This window comes from Mastigoproctus giganteus, chromosome 10 (assembly GCF_048544385.1).
Source record: "Mastigoproctus giganteus isolate SK-2022 chromosome 10, ASM4854438v1, whole genome shotgun sequence".
NCBI lineage: Eukaryota > Metazoa > Arthropoda > Arachnida > Uropygi > Thelyphonidae > Mastigoproctus > Mastigoproctus giganteus.
The window spans coordinates 19,424,877-19,446,806 of NC_143584.1; the positions used below are offsets into that span (position 1 = coordinate 19,424,877).

General features: G+C 37.1%; 1 protein-coding gene across 1 annotated transcript in view; it reads right to left on the reverse strand.

Annotated features, from left to right (window-relative positions):
* The window catches only part of dnk (deoxynucleoside kinase), a 60,437-nt gene extending 41,708 nt beyond the window's left edge, over positions 1–18,729 (reverse strand). Inside the window, exons 1-4 of the mRNA XM_090383615.1 lie at positions 18,604–18,729; positions 13,194–13,252; positions 12,978–13,052; positions 582–635 (exon numbers count right to left, since the gene is read on the reverse strand). Of these exons, the coding sequence (XP_090239741.1) occupies positions 582–635; positions 12,978–13,052; positions 13,194–13,252; positions 18,604–18,676 (261 nt within the window). The 5' untranslated portion in view covers positions 18,677–18,729. The remainder of the gene's footprint in view (positions 1–581; positions 636–12,977; positions 13,053–13,193; positions 13,253–18,603) is intronic.
* Positions 18,730–21,930: the final 3,201 nt, after the last annotated feature.

The window sequence follows — 21,930 nt, forward strand, 5'->3', positions numbered from 1 at the left end:
AAGTAACACGATACTCGCAAATGAGAACGGAGTAACAAGTTACGAAGCTTTAAAAATAGGAATGAAGAGAAGATTTTGAAAATTAATTTTTTAATATGATTGAAAATTTCATGGAAGTGTAAACACATTTCACCATAATAATCCACAGAATTCCAGCTGTTAGTATTATCGCAAATTCAATAAGATCGCGTTTACTATCCGTTTATGATAGATTGCACTAACAGAAAAGCCCAATAAACAGGTGACTGCTAATTGTTTTTGTTTTATGGTTGTGACCTCCAAAATTCCGACTGAACCACTTGGTACGGTCGGAGACAATCGTAGGGTAATCTCCAGTGCTTCGGTCTCCTGCCCTGATTAAACGGCATGTTGTCCCAATTAAGTGAAGTGAAGTAAACCCTGACTATTTTCTCGATTGGGTTCTGTTTTTTTAAGATTTTCCCCAAATAAACGGCTGCCCTGATTAACCAGTGGCCCAAATAACAGGAAACCACAGTATTTCGATCTAGGTACGTTTAATTTACATTTATTATTTCAATACATAAAATAACAGAAGGAAAAAATAAATTAATTAATCTTACCAGTAGGTTGTATCCATGCACATTCTGCCATTTTTCTACAGGTTCTTCCAATATCTAACAAACAAATAAAAAATAAATGTATACAACTTAATCCAAAAGTTAGACACATCTTGAACAGAATCTCTGAAATACCAATCTAAGTGCATTACAGACAAATAGCAGTGCTGTTTATTTTAAGTGTAGATCAAGCTTTCCTCCCAACAGAGTGGTTTCACTATTTATCCACTCAGGAAGTCCCTAGCTGTAGTCAGCCAATCCTTGGGTGGAGGGAATAGATTTTGTCAACCCACACAGCATGCATACGAGCCTGTGAACATGCTTGTATAGATACAATACACTAATGCAATATGATCTAAGATGCTGATGCACCGTGAAACCAAGAATAAGAAATATGCCTGTTATGGTGATTTCTTCACAATATAAGACTGATACATCTCATAGTGCACATTATGACCAAAACAGTCAATTCAAGATAGTGCAATATCAGGAAACACATATTGTGAATGCCTTCACAATATGAGTTGCCTGATATTGCACTACATCAAATAAGCAATGCTTCACCAGTGGAGAAGACCAATGTTACTTATTATTGGCAGATACCACCACCTAAACGGCACTGTTACAAGGCTTCTTGGCCTCTCGTCGGTGGGCAGGTAGGTACCCCAGTGATACAATAATTGACAACCCAGTTATGAAGTATAATTCCACAATATGTGAGATGACAGATGGTGTGCAACAGTATAAGACTAAAAAGGTTTTATGGCTGAAAGCCCCAGACTATGGAAAATTCACTAATCGAACAAGTTAGTACATAGCATCATTTTAGTTAGTAGTAAATCACCGAAGCAGGTGAAATGGCATCGTTTTTGTTGAATCTCATATTATGAATACCTTCACAATGAATTGCCCTGATATTGCACTACCTCGAGAATGAATATTGTACTAAGAAAATGATGTGGAGTTGGGGAAACTCCCGGAACAGCATTACAATTAACACTATACAAAGAGAATGATACTAAACTGAATGTCCTGCACTAAGCAACAGTTACCACATTATGTACCACTATAAGTTAAACTCAAGATGTCATCTGCTAGAAACTGAGAAAGGGATAACAGAAAAGCCAGCAAGGATAGCAAAGTGCAAAGACTGCACCGATATCAAGAATTTTAATAATATTACTCATCCTAACTGCTGCACTCAATAAGAATGAAAAAAATATACCTTGCCAACTAGGCTATTTGCAGAGGACCTTCATTAAAACAGAGATAGTAAATGAATTACAAGAGAGAGAGAGAGAGAGAGAGAGAGAGAGAGAGAGAGAGAGAGAGAGAGAAAGAGAGAGAGAAAGTCTGTTCAGTGTAAGGGAAGAACTACAGATAATATGTACTGAAAGACAGATAACAAAGGCAAAAAGGTAGTGGAACAGTTTAAATAAGTATCTAAACTGTCTTACTAGCTTTATCTTTTATTCATTTTATATAAGAGCTCACTACAGAGGAAATGTTTATTTATGTGAGGTCAACAATAAACATAAAATTTCAACTGAGCTGTTGAAACCACTGGCTGACACATGAGAATGGAAACTATCTTCATGGTTTCAGGAGCTTTCTTCCAAAAAAATAAAATAAAAAAATAAGTGCAATCTTGCTTAAACTTTTATTGCCTTTCAGTTAAATTATTATCTTTTGGTATCAAAATCTGGTTACCTGCAGTTACAATGAAGGGAAAAAAAAAAAAGGCATAATGTAGTTACCTCCATTGTTACATTATTTTGCTTTAACAACAGACAAATGCAGTAAACCCCCGCTATTTGCAGGGGTTACATTCCTGAGAAATGCCGCGAATACTGAGTTATGGCTCCCATAGTAATAAAGGGGTTCCGTTCCAAAGTATGAAATATATAAGAAAAACTAGTCTAAAATTTTGTCTATATATGTATTATATGTACCTTCATAATATGACTATGTACATAGACAGTACATAGTGAAATGCAAGCATATGGCATCGAAATGAAGATAAGAAACAATTTAATATTAAATGTAATATTTATAGAAATTTCAAACAAATCTTTCAAACCAGTGCCTTTGTTGGCTAAAAAACTTATTCCGCCAGTGTTATTACCAGTTTCGCTAAAGTGTGGATAAAGGAGTTTCGCCTTTTCACAAATGATGAGTGAACTTAACGGAATTTTATTTTGAGTTCGGTCTTCTATCCACAGATTTAAAGCTTTTTCCATTTTCTTCTAATTTAACATCACGAGTTACAGAGCAAATTTTTGAAGCAATTAGCATGTTTTCACGGACACTACGGTGGATTTTTCTTCCGATTTCTTCATTGATTTTATAATGTTTTGCCACTGAGGAGACACTTTCACCATTAGAAATTTTATCTAATAACTCAATTTTATTCGCTAATGTCATCACCTTCTTTGATCTTTTCACATTTCCCTTGTTATTTGTAGCCATATTTTTGTACGGGTTAGAAAGAATTTGTCCACAATAAAGTCACTTTCTTCTATTAATACACTAGAAAAAGTCTGTTTTACACTGCAAAATGGTAGATTTATCACTTTTAAGCATATTGATTTATAAATTGATAAGTTTATTCAATTTATAAGCATATAAATTAAAAGCAAACGACGAAACCTTCCATGACAAGCACATACCGAACAAGGATTAGTGAGAAACATCCACGCTCGCGATTTTGTCACCCCCCCCCCCACTGAGCACTTTTTTACCGGGAAAGATAATTTTAGCCATGCCCGTGTTTTTTTATGGCAGAAAATGTTCACGGCGCTTTAAATTCACATTTTTTTTTTAGGTTTCATTTTATATTAAATCAGCGACCGCGAATACGCATACCACGAATAGTGGGGGTTTACTGTAATCGTGTAAAGAAACGGTCAGAAACCTTGTTCAGAAAGCCATTCATTTATTTATTACCATACTAGTTTGACCTTACATGAAAAAATCTCAAGGAGGCGGTCACTGTTGTTTGTGATATCCCCGTGCTATTGATTATAAAAATTTCATATTTTTGTCTGCTAGACTGTCAGCTACTGACAATATGAAAATGGTATCTTATCTCTTGACCTGTAAGGGGAAAAATATAATATTCATAAATGTGAGTCACTCAAAAGGGAAGGCCTAAGAAATTATTCAGGATTCCCCCACAAGCTTTGCTTCCAATGCTAATACCAAATATTCTTAGATAATCACCTCCAACATATACCAGCGGGTGGTGAAGCACTCTCTTGCATGAGGGCAGAAACACTACTATCACTTCACGGGACTTCACGTGTAAACATGTCTAACATCAAATGTGAGGAGCTATATTTCCCATTTAGTTTATTGCTCGGAGACACACTGTTATCATTGGCTGTATTCACTATATAACACGTCGGGCTTCAAGGCTGAATCATGTTTTCAGGAGCTCAGATATTTCTGTTCGAATAGAAATTTTGTTAGGCGTGACTGCATGACAAGAGGAAAATAGAGGAAATGCTAATAGAAAATTAAATTACAAGTAAATAATGCTGTTTTGAGTGCATAAGTAAGAATATCCAAAAACAAATAACAACAACATCAAGGACGTTGCTCCTGTGCCTATTCCGAAGCACCCTCCACTTCGACCAGCTACTTGGCATACTCACTGCAAATGTCCAGTCACATATACGCTCAAAAATGGCCAAAAGGAGGAAAATAGAGCAGCAGTATTACAATTAACAAATTTCAAGAACGAATAAGTCGATCATTTCAATTGTACAACTCATAACAATTTCTTACAAGTTCAATTTTTACCATTGAGAAGTAGTTTTTTGTTGTTATTAAATTTAATTAAAAATTTTTGTTTTGCATTTTGACAGAATAAATCCTTATTCAAAATTAAACTTACAGTATTTCAACTTTCCTTAAACATACAACTAATTTTTCCTTAGTGCTGATAATTTCGAAATTGCGTATTTTGTCCTTGAATGTCATCCTCAATTAGATTAGACTGGAAATTAAATTCTTCTTTATTCATCTGTAAGTAAATGAATTTAAAACGATTTTTATCTTCTTCTTCTAAGTCCTGCAGTAAATGATGGAATTCACCTTTTTCTGTTCTCTTTCAGTTTATGTTGTGTGTCCATTGCTTAATCTCTTATTTTCTCAGCTATAAGAAAAGCACATGCATTTTCTAAATCTTCTTCAAAATCTGAAGAGGATGAACTGTGGAAATTCAATTCGCTTCAGCTTTCCTCAAAGAGAATAACAAATATACAATGTTAGAGTAGGGTTGCCAGATGTACCCCTTTTTTAAAATTTTAAATGGGGTATTTGAAAAAAGCAGAAATCAAAACACTCTGTTTAGATGATTATTTAGGAAGAAAGAATTAACTAACGATAAAGTTGTTGTTGAAATGCACCCTTAAAGACTCAAAAACCGACATTCTATCCTATTTACAAAGAGGGTTATAGAATATTTATATTATGCTTACTTTGTAACCTTTTACATTCTACTTGACTTCTTTTTTATTTCATTGTAATGTTTTAAGGCTCAGGCAACAAAAACTTTTTTTTTTATTTAAAATTCCCAATATCAATATCGATTTGCTGTATGAAGAATATGTTTTGTTGAAATCATTCCATAAAAATATTGAGACAAAAGACCTTAAAAATACCACAGATATTTGGATAAAATTTTAAAATGCATACGAAGTATGTAATACAGAAAAAATTATTAATTTTGTTTCTGCTTTGCCCCACTCAAATTCAATGAGTGAACGAGTATTTAGCTTAATATTTAATGCATGGAAAAAGGACAGAAATAAATAATTTTATACATAAGCACTAAAAAATGAAAAACTGTTAAAGAAAATCTGCTCAAATGAAAAGTATTGCTAGGTAAATATTTTCTTTTTGATAAAATAAATCAGTTTTATTGAATATGTATAGTAAACAATTATGTAAAACATTTGATGTTAGTATTTATAAAAGTTTCCTTTAATGTATAACTCTTGCAATAAAATTTTCTGAAATTTGAATTCTAAAGCACAAGCTATAATTCAGTAAATAAAATTTGACTAATGTTGCATTTCTTGAACTTGTAAAATTAACAAAATATAGAAATAAAATATTTTTTATAAAAGTTATTTATTTATTTTTTAAAGATATAATGTGCTTGTTTGTTATTTGGTTTTTAGGAGCGTTAGCAACTAAGGCCATATTGCTCCGGGAATGTGTGGTGGTCATGCCCTACCTTTCTGCATCCTCCGTATTTGGTGTTGACGGGCTCAAACCCCGGTCTAATCAAGAAGCGTGTGTTATGCACTGCTGCTCCTTCCCACATAGCTACGGAGAAGATATAATGTGAGTACCCAAAAACGAGGAATGAATACTCCAAACATAAGCACGAGTACCCCGAGATCAAATTGTTAATCTGGTCACCATACGTTACAGTGATGCTTCTTCTACGAACAACTTCACAGTTTACACTAAACAATGACCTGACAAGAGTCCCGTGACATGATAATAGTGTGTTTCCATCTTAAGGGTTCTGTTCAAGATCCTACCAGCTATTCCGAAAGTCCAGGTTATGTGTCCATCCTTGCAGACCATCTGTATCCCTTCATGGTCATTGTGCACCCACAGGACAATGGACTCTTCCAGCAGGACAATGCATCTCCCCACAAAGCCATGGTGACTAGAACATGGTTTGAAGAGCATTCCACAGATTTTACCACCATAGAATGTACTCCCCGTTCACCGGACATGAACCCTGTGGAGCACCTTTGGGATGCTGTGGAAAGGTTTGTTCAAGCTTTGGATCCTCCATCCAGATTTATTTAGATAGTCCACAGATATCCTGAAATCAAATTGTTAATCTGGTCACCCTACGTTACAGTGATGCTTTTTCTGCGAACAACTTCACAGTTTACACTAAAAAGTGACAACAGTGACATGGCAAGAGTCCTGTGACATGATAGTGTGTTTCCGCCTTAAGGGTTCTGTTCAAGATCCTACTAGCTATTCCTCATACAGTTGGGAAAATATCTAGCTAACCCAATGCTACTTGTGCTGAAACTTAATGACATGGGAATCATTTTTCTTAACCCCATTAGGGAAATTTTAAGTTTTTAATACAGAAATCATGGTGGGGAAAACGTTTCTTGAAAGGTAATGCAAGCTAAAGCTGGGTGAACACAGTGCTTTTATAGTAAAAAAAAAAAAATTGCAAAATGTGTGGGTAGCAATGAATTAACATTCCATATCATTCTGCCATGATAGTGTCCACAACCAATCAGGCTGCCATGCACGGAAACTGAACTTGGCCTGTTATAACGTACGATCACTCATTGGTGAAGACAGGATATTAGAGCTGGAAAAGGAATTAGAAAATGTGAATTAGAATATCATCGGTTTGGCTGAAACAAGAAGAAGAAATGAATCACTTATAAGTTTATCAAGTGGAAATCTGCTGTACACCAATGGAAATAGTGAAAGGAGTGAAGGTGGAGTTGGGTTTCTGGTCCATAAAGATTTTAAAAACAACATTTTGGAATTCAAAAGTACATCACCAAGGTGTCAAAAGACTAATACTCAAGATTTTTAAGAGGTACAAGCTAAAGATTATAATGATTTATGCACCAACATCGAGCGATGATGATGAAGAGGTTGAAGAAATGTACACCGAAACTGAGAGTCTTCTGATGAGCAGAAAACCCACTACACTATTATTATGGGGGACTTCAATGCTAAGGTTGGAAAACGGCAAAACAGCACAGAAAGAGGAACTATAGGAAATTTTGGAATTGGTGAAAGAAATAAAAGAGGTGAAACACTTGTGGAATTTGCAGAATCTCAAAGACTGTCAGTAATGAACACTTTTTTCAAGAAAAGGGTGAACAGAAAGTGGACATGGAAGAGTCCAAATGGATTAACAACTAATGAAATCGACTTCATCCTCACTAACAGAAGATATATTGTGAATGATGTTACCGTCCTGAATAAGGTAAATGTTGGAAGTGATCACAGAATGGTAAGATGTACACTTGATATAGAAGTAGGAAAGGAAAAAACTGACTCGAGTAAATAATACAAAGGTCTTTGAGATAACAGAGGAGGAGAAAAAGCAGTATGTACTGGAACTTAAGAACAAGTTTGAGCTTCTGCAGACTGCTCAGGACCAAGATATCGATGAGGAATATTACAACTTTCTGAAAGTGATAAAGCCCAAGAAACCTATAGGGAAATAGAAATCCAAAGAAGAAAAAATTAGTCAAGAAACACTTGTCATGATGAACCGAAGACGACAAATGAAGAGCAAGAAAAACACTGAGAGGGAGAAAATTGAGTATACTGATTTATGCAAAGCCATTAAAAAGAGACTCAGAGAGGACATAAGAAGATTTAACACAAGAAAAGTAGAACAAGCATTAAGGGAAAACAAAGGATTTAAATCAGCAGCCATGAGCAGTAATACAGAAAGACAAATGATACTGAAACTGAAGAATAGTGATGGTGTACTTATAAACAGCAGAGAAGGCATAATTCAAATAGCAGAAGACTACTATAGAGAATTATACAAGGAGCGAGGGAATGATACAAGCAGTGGGGAGGATGGATTGCAAAGTAGCAACACATACAACATACCCGATATTCTTCCTGATGAGGTAGAACATGCATTGAAGAAAATGAAGAATCAGAAAGCCCCGGGGGAAGATGAAGTTACTGTAGAGTTGTTAAAATTGGGAGGAAGAGACATAACACAAAAACTGGCAAGGCTCTTCACAAAGTGCATTAGAAAAGGTGTGACACCTAAGCAGTGGAATAATGCAATCATAGTTTTGCTGCATAAGAAAGGAGATAAATCAGAAATTGGAAATTATAGACCAATTAGCTTGTTATCCCATATCTACAAGTTGTTCACAAGGGTCATTACTAACAGATTAGAAAGAATACTTGATGAGAATCAACCGAAAGAGCAAGCTGGCTTTAGGACAGGATTCTCAACTATGGATCTCCTTCACGTAATATCACAGCTAATGGAGAAAGCAAATGAATATAAAACACCATTATGCCTGGCATTTGTGGATTATGAAAAGGCATTTGACTCCATACAGCATAAGGCAATGTTTCGGGCACTGGAAAGACAAGGCATAGATACTCCATATTGTTGAAAGGTAATGAAGAAAATTTTGAAGAAAATATATGAGAGTGCTACCTCCTTTATTAGACTAGACAAAGACAGTAGGAAATTTAAAATTGAGAAATGAGTTCGACAAGGAGACACAATATCTCCGAAGCTGTTTACTGCTGCCCTTGAGGAAGCTTTCAGAAGATTAGACTGGTCGCAGAAAGGAGTCAATGTGAACGGAGAGTACCTAAACCATTTACGATTTGCAGATGACATTGTGGTCATAAGCCACGATCCCAAAGAATTAGAGGAAAATCTTAATCAGTTATGCACAGTTAGTAAGGATTTTGGACTAAAGATGAATATGGCTAAAACAAAAGTAATGATGAACAAGTATGCCACAGAAAGGGAAATAATGATTGAAGGAGCAGTAATTGAAAAGGTGGAGTCATATACTTATCTGGGACAAGTTATTAGCTGTAATAATGATAAAGTTATTAGCATAGATATTAATAATGATACAAGTTATTAGCTGTAATAATGATATTAGCTGTAATAATGATAAATGGCTAGAAGTGAAGAGAAGAATAAATTTTGGATGGATAGCATTCAGGAAATATAGTCACATACTGATGAGCAATATCCCAGTTTGTCTGAAACGTAAAATAATGAATCAATGTATACTCCCCACCATGACTTATGGAAGTGAAACTTGGGCACTCACCAAAAGAATGTAAGAGAAACTGAGAACTACACAGCGAAGAATGGAACGAATTATATTGGGAATCAAACTGTTAGATAAGAAGAGAAACACATGGATTAGGCAGCAAACTCAAGTAAAGGACATTCTTATCAAAACTAAAGAACTAAAATGGTCTTGGGCAGGACACACAGCTCGAAGACATGATGACAGATGGACTAAGAAAATAACAGAATGGTACCCAAGAGGAGCTAGAAGAAAACCTGGAAGACAAAGGCGGAGATGGATAGATGAAATTCATGAGTTTTTCGGTAGTAAATGGATGGCCAGTGCTCAAAACAGAAGGAACTGGAAAGTTGCTGGAGAGGCCTTCATCCTGCAGTGGATTGAAAATGGCTGATGATGATGATGACCATAGGGGAAAACAGTTTTTGGTTCTGCATTAATAGATCTTTTCAAATATTTCAAACAGATGTAGAACAGTGTCCTGCACAATATCTAAGAAACCAGTTGCTTCAAATTTATTTATCAAATCACCACATTCTTGACTTGAGTGTAATCCATGGGCGGATATACATAACTTAAATTCACCCATGTATTGCCAATAATGCTTTACTAATTCACACATTGCATTCCTGCCAATATCAACATGGTTATTGTTGGAAAAATACAAAGAGCAGTACGAAAGTAATGCCTCCTATGTTTTTCCTCAGAAAATTTAATTCCTACAACTATGCCTTTTACATCAGTTAATCCTCAATCATTAATAAACACCCTGTTATTTCTCCACAAAGTCACCATAATTTTCTATGCACTTCTGCCATCTGAGTCAGCTGCTGTATTCCAATCCTGTAAAAGAGTCCTTACTCTTGCTCCGGAGGTTTTCACAAATACTGTGCTTGAGCTGGCCATCATCTGCAAAATGGGTTCCACAGAGTGCATCCTTCAGTAGCTGAAGAGGTGATAGTCGGAAGGTGCAAGATCCAGGCTATGAGAGGGGTGAGGAATAACAGTGCACCCCAGTTTTGCAATGGCCTCCATTGTGTGCAGACTGGTGTGGGGTCATGCATTGTCACGGAGAAGAACCTCATTACGGTTTTTGTACAGTTGAACTCTACGGATGTGGGCTTTCAACTTTTTCAACATTTCCACATATCAATATGAGTTGATTATGGTGCCACGCTCCAAGAAATTCACAAGCAAGACCCCATTTTTGTCCTAAAACACTGTTACCATGACTTTACAGACAGAAGGCTGTCTTTTGAATTGTAAATTTTGATGGTGCCACTCCATCAACTGTCTCTTCATTTCAGGGTCATAATGGTGGACCCAGGTTTCGTCACCTGTGACTATGCATGAAAGAAAAACCTCTCCTTCACTCTCGTAGCGCTGGAGAAGTTCCATACAGATGACTTACCAGACTTCTTTGTGCTCGCATGTCAGCATTTTCAGAACCCGGGCCCAAACCTTGTTGTAGCCTAGTTCCTTTATGATGATTATTACAGTAGGTTTCCCGCCTCTCAGAAACTAGAGTGGCGGGAAACCACTAGGTGAAACTAGAGACCTCTAGTCACCACTCAGTGACATGCAAAATGATCTCCGGTGCCATATTTGAAAGCAAATAATTAGGAGGAATTCTTTTGTACCAGTCCTCATAAGAAAATGCATACAGTCGGCCCTCGTATAGCACGTGTTTGCATTACACAAATTCGATCATACACGATTTATAAATAGGGGAACGTTATCTTATATAACACGAACCGAATTCGCTTATACACGATTCGCCTTTGTGTTTACAAGAAATGGCAGTCGAACGCGGAATCACCCCAACTGAACGCAACACGATAACAATGAAGAAGAGTCCGAAAATGTATTTATGTGTTTTATATCAGTGAAGGGGAAACACATTTCACCATAATAACGTAAAAACCAACACAATTCCAGCTATCGGTATAATCGCAAATGCAATTAGATGGAGTTTACTACCAGTTTATAACAGATTCCACTAGCAGAAACGCAACTGGAAATTGTTTTTATTGTTTTATGGTAGTAACCCCAGAAATGTGCTTTAGTAAAATGTGGGGTGTTAATAGTGTATCTCGGCCTTTATGGTGTTGTTTATTCAGTTGCTATACGCGTGCAGCTTTGTTTATGTGTATTAAGCGTGCCTCCTCGTTTTGTAATTGCGCTTTATTCCCTAAAAATTAGTAAAATACTTAAAAGGTGTGAAAAGGAAGCGTCCTGGCTAAGACACTGCAGATTCAGAGAGAAAAAAAAAAAAGCAATATCGATAAACAGAGGCGGACTGGGTCAAAAATTCTTACCCGGGAAAATTTATAGTGGCCTCATACTACGGTTTATGGCCAAAATCACACCGGCCTCCGGCCCACCGTGGTTTCCCCCCTAAGGCTTATGGCCAGTCCTCTTCTGTCGATAGAGAAAAAATACAAAATTGTGAAACGCTTTGAGCGAAATTAAAGACCATGTGATATTGCACATGCTACAGACCTAAATGAGGGAACGCCGGGAATTACAAAGAATGCAGCGAAAATAAAAACAACTTTCATAGTGGGAACAACTCAAAGTGTAATTAATATCCATTAGATTAAGACACAAAGAATTGGAAGAGATGGAACGGCTGTTATCTGTTTGGATAGAAAAATCAAACAAAAAGCAAGTTTGCTTACGATAGAAGCAAAAGCATTAGCAATATTTTATTACGACTTACGTATTATTATTTATACTTACGTATTATAAAATACGTAAGTATTTTATTACGACTATTTTATTTAATATAATAAATTTTTTACGAATAAAATACGTATTTTATTCGTAAAAAATACTTTTTTAGTATTAAAAATACTTTATTATAATATAATATTTTTATTACGTATTTTAATCGTTATAAAATACTTACGTATTTTATAACGATTAAAATTACCCGATTATTTATTGTGTTTGGTAATGTTTTGGTTCCAAATGTGTGTTCAATCTTGGGTGGTCGGCACCTAACCCTACTTTTCCCATAGGGCCTGTTGTTTATATTGCACGATTTTGCATTGCACGAGGGTTTCTAGGAACGCAACTATCGTGCTATACGACGACAGACTGTATTCATGCAAATGTTGATTTTGGTCAAAATAATGGTAACAGATAATGTATACAAGATTCTCTGGCTATGAATATTACTAGCCTTCACCGCCTTTTAACTAGTAAAGAAAGAGTCATATAGTAACACTGAATTAACCTAGTCCCAATCTAATCTAATATAAATGCACTTTATATATGTTATTCGTGTCAAGATATTCACCTAACTTACTAGAAATAGACAAGTATGAAATATCAAAGCCATAATTTATATAAATTCATATGTTTAAATTATTATTTATTCTAGTAACTACAACTGTTATATGAATTTGCCATTTCCATATGATTCTTTGTGAAAAAAAGAACGGTGGAAATGAGGGCTAGTAACTATTAAGGAAGAATTACTTCACAATTCTTGAAAATTAAAAGATGTTGGTTCTTCAGCTCAACTTATAAACATTACACCACATCTCTTATAAAATATACTTACCATGGTGTCTGGAAACTTGGAAAAATATTTCAACAACATAGACTTCCCGCATCCAATATTACCTTCAATTGCAACCTGGATGAGATAAGCATTACTTCATTAACTAGTGCAATATTTTTAGTTAACTTTAAATGCTCAATTTAGTAAAACACTAATAATTACTTAATATGTATGACTGTAGCATAATCAATGTTTATATTCATGAAAACATCTTACTGAATATTTTTCTGCTGCAGTACTGAGGCTCTGAAACCACATTCTGGGAAAACCTAAAACTGAAACAAACACAAAAGACAGTATCAGTTACATATTAATGAATTAAAAAAACATGTGCTGATCGTGTAAAAGAAGACTTTTTTAATGTAGTAGTAGTAGTGGCATGTGATGCAAAAAAGCAAGTGTATGAACTTATGCAGCATCAGCCAAAAAAAAAAAAAAAAATCATACCATTCCCTCCAAATGCCTGTCCAGTTCCTCCTTAAATTTATTCAACCTATCAACTTCCATGACAGATGGAAGTTTGTTCCAGCAACCAACCACCTGCTGGCCAAAGGCAAATTTCTGCACATCTATTCTACATCTGTCTTTTCTTAATTTGAATGATTATGATGATCATGTAGAGATGATTATGATGTATCATAATCATCTACAATTTACAAATAAACAATTGGTCATCAGCTCAACATTTGCATATATACAAAAGCAGAGCAAGAGAGAGAAACCTATCCTGAATGACACATGGTCAAAGGGTCTTACATCAAGATAAAAATATAAATGGGAATTAAATATAATAAAAGACACTTCTATATTCAACAGCTTACAATCAGTAGGTAACGAGACAAAAGTTTAAATAATACATATACAAAATAAAGCATTAGCATAGGCACATGATGCAAGAAAGCAAGCTTATATAGCATCAGCCAAAAAAAACCCCTTATTTCACCCATTCACTCGCTCCAAATGTTTGTCAAGTTCTGCCTTGAATCTATTTAAGCTATCAACTTCTACAACGACAGATGGAAGTTTGTTCCAGCAATCAACCACCTGCTGGCTAAAGGTAAACTTCCGCATATATAGTACAGTTCAACCGCAGTAATCTGCAGTATCCAACAACCATCTTTCCTCAATTTGAATTTATGCCCTTTCAGGTGATTATTCTGAGCAAGCGGAAGAATCCCATCAGCACTGAGCATGCTCAAACCATTCAAGGCTTTATACACCTCAATCAGATCATCTTGCAGGTGCCTAGTCTCCATGCACTGTAATTTGCAAAACCTAAGCCTTTCTTTGTAAGAGCAACCCTTTGTTCCATTCACTAATCTTGTTGCCCTTCTCTATACTCATTCCAACAGCTCTACATCCCTCTTAAAATGAGTCCTCCAGACCTGTATACAATACTCAAGGTGTAGCCTGACCATTGCCTTATACAAGGGGATAATCACCTCCTTATCCCTGCTAGAAAAATTCCTGTATATCATGACAAGACACCATGGGCTACTCTTTCAGCCCATCTGCACTACTCAGAAAATTTCATATCTGCGTGCACAATTACCTCCAGGTCCTTTTCATTCTCTACCACTGTCAGTGTAGTACTACAGAGTTGATACATTACTCTAGGGTTACTGTTTCTCATATGTAGTACTTTACATTTGTCAATGTTAAACTTCATTTGCCACCTCTCAGCCCATCTGCTCAACTTTTCTAGATCCTGTTGCAGCAGTGTACTGTCATTAGTGTCATTAACAGCCCTGCCAACCTTCGTATCGTCTGCAAACTTGGACATTAAGCCTGATATACCATCATCAATATCATTTATAAATACAGAAAACAACAATGGACCCAACACTGAACTCTGAGGGACTCCACTAATAACATTAGTCCACGAAGAGCAGTGTCCATTGATTACCACTCTTTGTCTTCTCCCACTCAACCAACCCTTTATCCATAGCAACAATTTGCCTCCAATGCCACACTGCTCCAATTTGTGCAGCAGTCTTCCATGTGCAACAGTATCAAAGGCTTTTCTAAAGCATTTATATCCACATATATAAAACAGATAGACAGCAGACTCTTCAAATCCTACACCTGTTTAGCAGACAATTCACTAGAAGTAATCTCAGAATTCATTTTAAACCCAGCTCCAAACTTCTAAGCAGAATTAATGAAGTAGACTTTATACTTTTTTCAACATGATGAGCAATGAAGGATATTTCAACTATTTCAGTATTTCAGGATGGCAGATCAAAATAAAAATACCCGTGGGAAATCCTGGGATCCCCACTCCCTTATATATTGTAAATTTCATTTGCATGTAAAACTAAATACATCAACCAAAGTTTTAAATTGGGTGGTATTGGGGGAGGGGGGGGGATCTTATATATAATCTGAGTGACTGTCACCTTGTTTCAAGAGAGCAAATTGCAAATATGCATCCCCATCAATGTTAAAGGAGAAGGCACCACTGTTGACTGATTAAAAAGCTTCTGGAATCCTGAACCTACATAATTGTCATTCCCGGGAAAGGAAAAATTCACATAACATATTACAGAAAAAGGAACACTAAATATATTACAACTGTGGCAAATTAATGCTACAGTTATGGTTTTACAAAGCAACACTCATCCTCGGCAGTGCAAATACCTGACTCCCTGCCAAAGGAGAGAGATACCATCACACCCACCAAGGTATTTATTATTAGAGTATTGCTTTAATAATAAATATGAAATGAGTCTAGGAAGCTCAAGTACTAAATTTTCATGGAGACATCAACACTTGTGAACTCGTTGACCACTATCCAACCGAATATCAATACAATCTGAACACACAAAGAAAACAACAAACTAAACTCAGAACTATAAAGCACGCCATAACCACAGTTGTCTATGGGTTAAATAAGAAAACAAAATGAAAATTTGAATGTCAATCCAGCCAATTGGTAGGTCTCAACCAAATGCAAATATGTAAATTAATTTTGAAAACTAAATCACAATAAACAGAATCAACATAAGTTATAATAAAGTAATTAAAACAAATCAAATGACAGAATAAGTCAAAACACAGTGAAGAAAGCAAAGGATGATCATGAGAATTCAAAATTAAGAGGAAAGGATGCAACAGAAGAAAAATACAAATGAAAGCGGGAAGAACATTAATTCCTGCATTAGTTTCATGGTATATTTGGTGTTTCCTTTTCTATAATAGTTTTGGAGACAAAAACATGTTTGTTTTTATACACACACTGGCCAAAAAAAATACAAACCTTTGAATTACCACAGAAGACATGCAAATAGATGCAAAAAAAAACTGTGACGTGGGGTGATGACATGTTGCGTTGAGTATAAGGGCTGCACAAGCTGTTCGACAGCAGTAATCTGAAGCCAAAATGGGGAAAATGCATGATCTATCAGACTTTGAAAAGGTCTTATCATGGGTGCATGTTTAGCTAGAGCCACAATTCAAGAAACAAAACACGACTAGTTTTTCAAAAGTATCCATTGCAAATGTTTTTAATGACTGGAAAGCAAGTTGGTTTTTTAACATCTCAAAGGCATAAATGTGGCAGAAAAACAATACTTCATGGGCAAAGCCGTTATTCTCTAAGGAAGATTATGTAGAAAAACAGTACATCCAGTAAGCAGCAAATAACATCTGTATTCAACCAAGAGCTTGTGACCACCCCATTCTCTTCATTATGTTTTAACTTATTCTGTTATGACATTAATTAGAGCATTTTCACCATTACTGCACAGTTGAATTTTTTTAAGGCAAACAGAAGTTTGTCCATTGGCATCATTATTGTACTACTTCATACTGTGAAATCCTTCAGTTTGTCCTCCTAATACTTTAAATAAGTAACACTTTCCCATTAGAAAAGTCTTGTTACTTATTTCAGTTGAGTAAAACTTCAGTTTATCTAAAAAATTCAACTATGCAGTAGTAATGTAAATACACTAATGTCATAGTTCGAATTTTACATAGTTGGAGACTTTCTGCCCTAAAATATTATGTCTTATTCTGACATTTGATTTTCTTTAATATTACAATTGACTTATGTTAATTCAGTTTATTATAATCAGTTTGTCAGCTACCAGAGCAGGATCGTTAACAGTCAAACCATTGTTATCAAGTGGACCAACCTGATCAATCCCCTTCCTTCTTGAGTTTATATAAGTAAATAATATAGGTAATAACATTTGTCTATGAAGAGCAATGTCCACTGTTTATCACTCTGTCTTCTCCCACTCAACCATCCCTTGATCCATAGCAGCAGCAACATAAAAAAAAAAAAAGAAAAAAAAGAAATGTAGTTTTAACAAAAATACAAATAATTTCCAAGCATCCTCAGTTTCGATCTATTTTCTCTACTTTACTCAAATGAATACTGGAAATATTATTATTATTAGCTATATGGTGCAAGGAAGCCTGCTGCACCAGCCAAAAAAAAATTACAGAGTTACCCTAAGAGACAGAGAAAAGTAGATTTGTTTGTTTGTTTTAGGATTTTATGGCGCATTAGCATCTGAGGCTAGAGAAGTAGAAGGGAATCACCAAGAAACAGAAGAATGATGATATCCAGCTCAAGTCACTGGGTGACATGCATCGGGTAAATTTTCCGGAGGTAAAATTTACTGTGTAACTTTTATCTCAATGCATGTGGTCTCAGTTAATAATAAAATGTACGTATTGTATTGTAATAACACTTTCGTCCAAATGCTGTGAAACTTAAGTTCGCAGAATGAACCTCTACAAACTTATTTGCAAGATTTGTTCCCAAATATATATAAAAGAAATGAAACAAGAAAGTCAATAATAAAATGACACTGAGAAATTAAACAGTACTGTAATCTTCAATGAGAACTTAATCCAACTGTACCACATACTAGCGTTACCACTTTTTCAGGTTTCACCAGGAGACTTCGATTTTGTTTTGTCATTTTTGCTGGTCCTAACAGTGATAGACGAAAAAATAAAACCGGCTAAGAGGCCCTAAGCCAGAAATTAGAAACGGTATAAGTAAAAAATTAACAAAAAATTAATGTAGTAATTTTTTTAATAAGTAACGTTCAATGAATTACATTTTTTTCGCTAAAAAGTAATGTAAAAAATTGTGCATTTTCAATTAAAAAGTTTCACGACTACCTTCACTTCCAGGTCAGAGATTAATACAACCCTTTCAAAAATCAATATAAAAGAAACTAGTACTATATATTACCGGCGAGTAGCTTTGAGACACCACTATTCAAAGTACCTGAAGCGATTTAAAAAAAAAAAAAAATACAAAATGCCGCTCCTATACAAAAAATCAAATTACACGTCGGTAAAGTTTTAACGCATCATCATCTATCTAGCATGTAAAGTTTTAACTGTATGACATATATATCAGCATATCTCTGTAAGCCAATAGCTTGATATCAAGCTGATTTCGGAAGTAGCTACTAAGCTAAATATCTAATGACAACAATCGAAATGTTATATAATACTTCGAACACAGTCTAGCACTCGCATTGTTAGTTTTTCTCAGACACTTGAAATTTTCTACGAATGAAGCTATGTAAATATTGAGACAATCAGGTGATTACATCATTTCTAAACACCAGCTACCACTCAGAAAATTTGAAACGCCTACCTGCATTAGGTAACTTCCGAATGTCATTTATCTTACGTTTTGGCAATAGCACAAACTGTCTTAAAAAATACATATCGTCGAAAAACAATACATTGGTCAATTGGAATTGAAAGCAGTAAAATACACCAGCAGATTTCCAATAACCATGCTCCCTACATTCGAAATTCGGCGATTCAGAAAACCCGAAATGATAGAGGTACGGACAACCGTAAAATGCCGAAGGCTTCTCGCAGTTGTGGGAAGTGTTGAGGGAAATATAGTGACATTCAACAGAAGACCATATGGAATGAGAAATAATAAAAACAAGAGATTTCAATGCCTCCAAATGAACCAACAGTTATTCCCCACAAGTGATTTTAATATTAGTATTAGTATATGATGATGCGATTGGAAAAGCTGTTCAAATTACAGAGGAATATGCGTCCTGAACCCGCTGTTAAAGGTTCTTGGAAAATGGACCAGGAACCATTTAGAAGCCCGAATCGAGATATCAGAAGAACAAAGTGGTTTTTCAGCAGGGAGGTCATGTATAGACCATATCTCAACAGTACGACATATCGACGCGATTCGAACCCGGGCATTTTCCACCAGGGGAGGGGAGGACGGTGACAATACCACTGTGCTACTCGCGCAGACCAATCAGAGCATATGCGAAACGGCATGGCTGGTAGGGTGTTCACAGTCAGCTGTGGGTAGTACCTACCGAAAGTGGTCCGAGGAGGGAAAACCCACGAACCGCCGGCGAGTTGGACGACCACGGCTCATCGGTGCTCGAGGTAGGCGAAGGCTCTCCCGGATGGTATTTGGCAACAGAAGGGCGACTGTGGTGCAACTCGCTGGTAATTGGAATGTTGGTGACGGGAGTAATGTGTCACAACACACAGTACATCGAATCCTGCTGAAAATGGAGTTGTGTAGCCGCCGGCCACTCCGAGTGCCCATGCTAACCGCGGTTCACCGGCGAGAGCACCTACAATGGGCACGGGAGCATCGAACCTGGACCTTGAGTGATTGGAAAGTGGTCTGGTCCGATGAATCACGTTTCCTGGTGCACCATGTGGACCGCCGGGTATGTGTGCGTCGTTTACCTGGGGAAATGATGGCGCCTGGATGCTATCGTGGGGTTAAAACAGGCCGATGGCGGCAGTGTCATGCCTTGGGCGATGTTCTGCTGGGAAACCCTGGGTCCAGTCATCCATGTTCCATGCACTCTGACAATTGCCGAATTGTGGGCTCAAAAAGTGCACCCTAGCATTGCTCTATAAAGCCGTATTCACACCGGCCATCACTTACGCTTCTGGCATATGGTTCATCAAAGCCTCCACTGTGGTAGTACGAAGAAAGTTGAACATCATTCAGCTGCCAATTCTCCTTACGATAACCAGAGCATACTGCACGCACGCTGTACAGGTCCTCGCCGGTGTACTGCCCCTGGGCCTTGAGGTGGCCCATATGGGGATGCTGTATCAGCTCAGCAGAGGAAATCTGCCACCTTCATTTATTTTACCATGGATCCTGCAAACACCTATTCCAGGGAAAAAATCCGACTCCTAACCTACTTACAACGGACCTGGCAAGCTACATGGTCTGAATCCAACAAAAGGTCATTCACCCACAAATTTTACCGGACATATGCAAAGTATATCACCATCCTGGTTCTCTCCAGGCCTTCTAACTACGTAACTCCTAACAGGGCATGGTGCCTTTTACAGCAAACGTGACAAGAGCATTTGGACTCGCCGACAGTCCCTTTGCACCTGTGCTGCCAGGAGACCTGGGACTACTTGATGCATGACTGCCTACTATATAGTGACCTTAGATCTTCTCTCATCACCCAAATCCATTTCATCCCGAGAGACCAGGAGCAACATCTCCTGGAAGGCCACCACACCTATAGCCTTTTCTAACTTTGCTCAGGGCTTCTACACGAGGCGGAAAACCCTGCCAGAACCTCAGAATTAGATAACGATACAGCCTAACCAGCCATGTGTCAATACCACTACTTGCTTCAACGTACTGCAATCCCCGTGAAGACTTTCGATCTGCACAATAAATGTACCTTTACAATGCAGCCTCAACACCACACAGCGTTGACAACTCAGCGTTGTTATGTGCCTATATGAGAGCTTGAAGGACAGGGTGAATACCCTCGAAGGATCTAAATTGAGGGGCTCATCAAGCTCTCAGCTGCCCACATCAACACCAGGGCTTGCACTTGGTCATCACGCAACACAGCGGCAGCTCCCAAGGCAGAATGCGCTGGTCCCAAAGGAACTAGTAGTTGTTGGTGACTCTATTGACAGGGAAACGGGGAACATGGTATGTAAAAAGGATAGGTGGAACAAGACCAGGGTATGTCTGTCAGGGGCAAAGGTTCATGATGTTGTAGAGCGGATATCATCTTAAGTAAGGGAACAAAAGGTAATATAGTTGTACCCGTTGGCACTAATGATATTAAGAGTAGAAGACCGGCGGAATTACTTAACAAGTACAGGTCATTGCTGAAAAAAAGCCGTGAATTAGGGTTAAATTTGAAAGTGTCTGCAATTCTGCCCGGACACGATAGGAGGGAGTATATGATGAGAGCCTTGTGGATCAATTCGGCCCTGGAAAGATTGTGCTAGGCTCAAGGAGTAGAATTTTTTTAAGCCTAAGCTGTACTTGTTAACAGGAGAGACTACTTCTACAAGGATGGGATACACTTAAATAGAAAGGATGCAAGAATATTTGCAGATGCTATCGAGGCAGTGTCAGGTGGGTCGGAAAACAAGGACTAATAGATTAACAGTAGCCACTGGCAGAGGTGAAAGTGATTTTTGCACTGCTTCTATTGAAATGAGCAGCAGTCTGTAAAACAAGATGCAGGGGATTTCAGAGACTGCTGGGAGTCATTGCGGTACAAGTAAACCGATGGGCTCTGCTGGATGTGGCTGGAGCCAGGTCTCGGTGAGACAGATAGCATCAGTAGACCGTGACAAGCGCATTTGTTCCAATGTGTCCAACTTGTTTCGTATGATCCTAACGTTCTGATAAAAAATCTTCCCTATGGATAATGGTTTTATCTGTGTCCTAGTAGGTCTTCTATGGGGTACAGTCTTACTTTGTATCATGTGTCGGGGAGTGACTATTATAGAAATTCGATTAACATCTCACTGGCGATCCGGTAGAGGTTTATTATCCTGTGTAACTGACGGGGGGGTGCGTATATTCTGCGATGGCCTGGTTTCCTTCCTTTCGCGTCATACTTGTGAGTTTGTGATTGGCTTACTGGGACATACCTAGCTAGGTTGTTTTAATCTCGGCTGCCCGTTGTGATAAAAAGGCCTG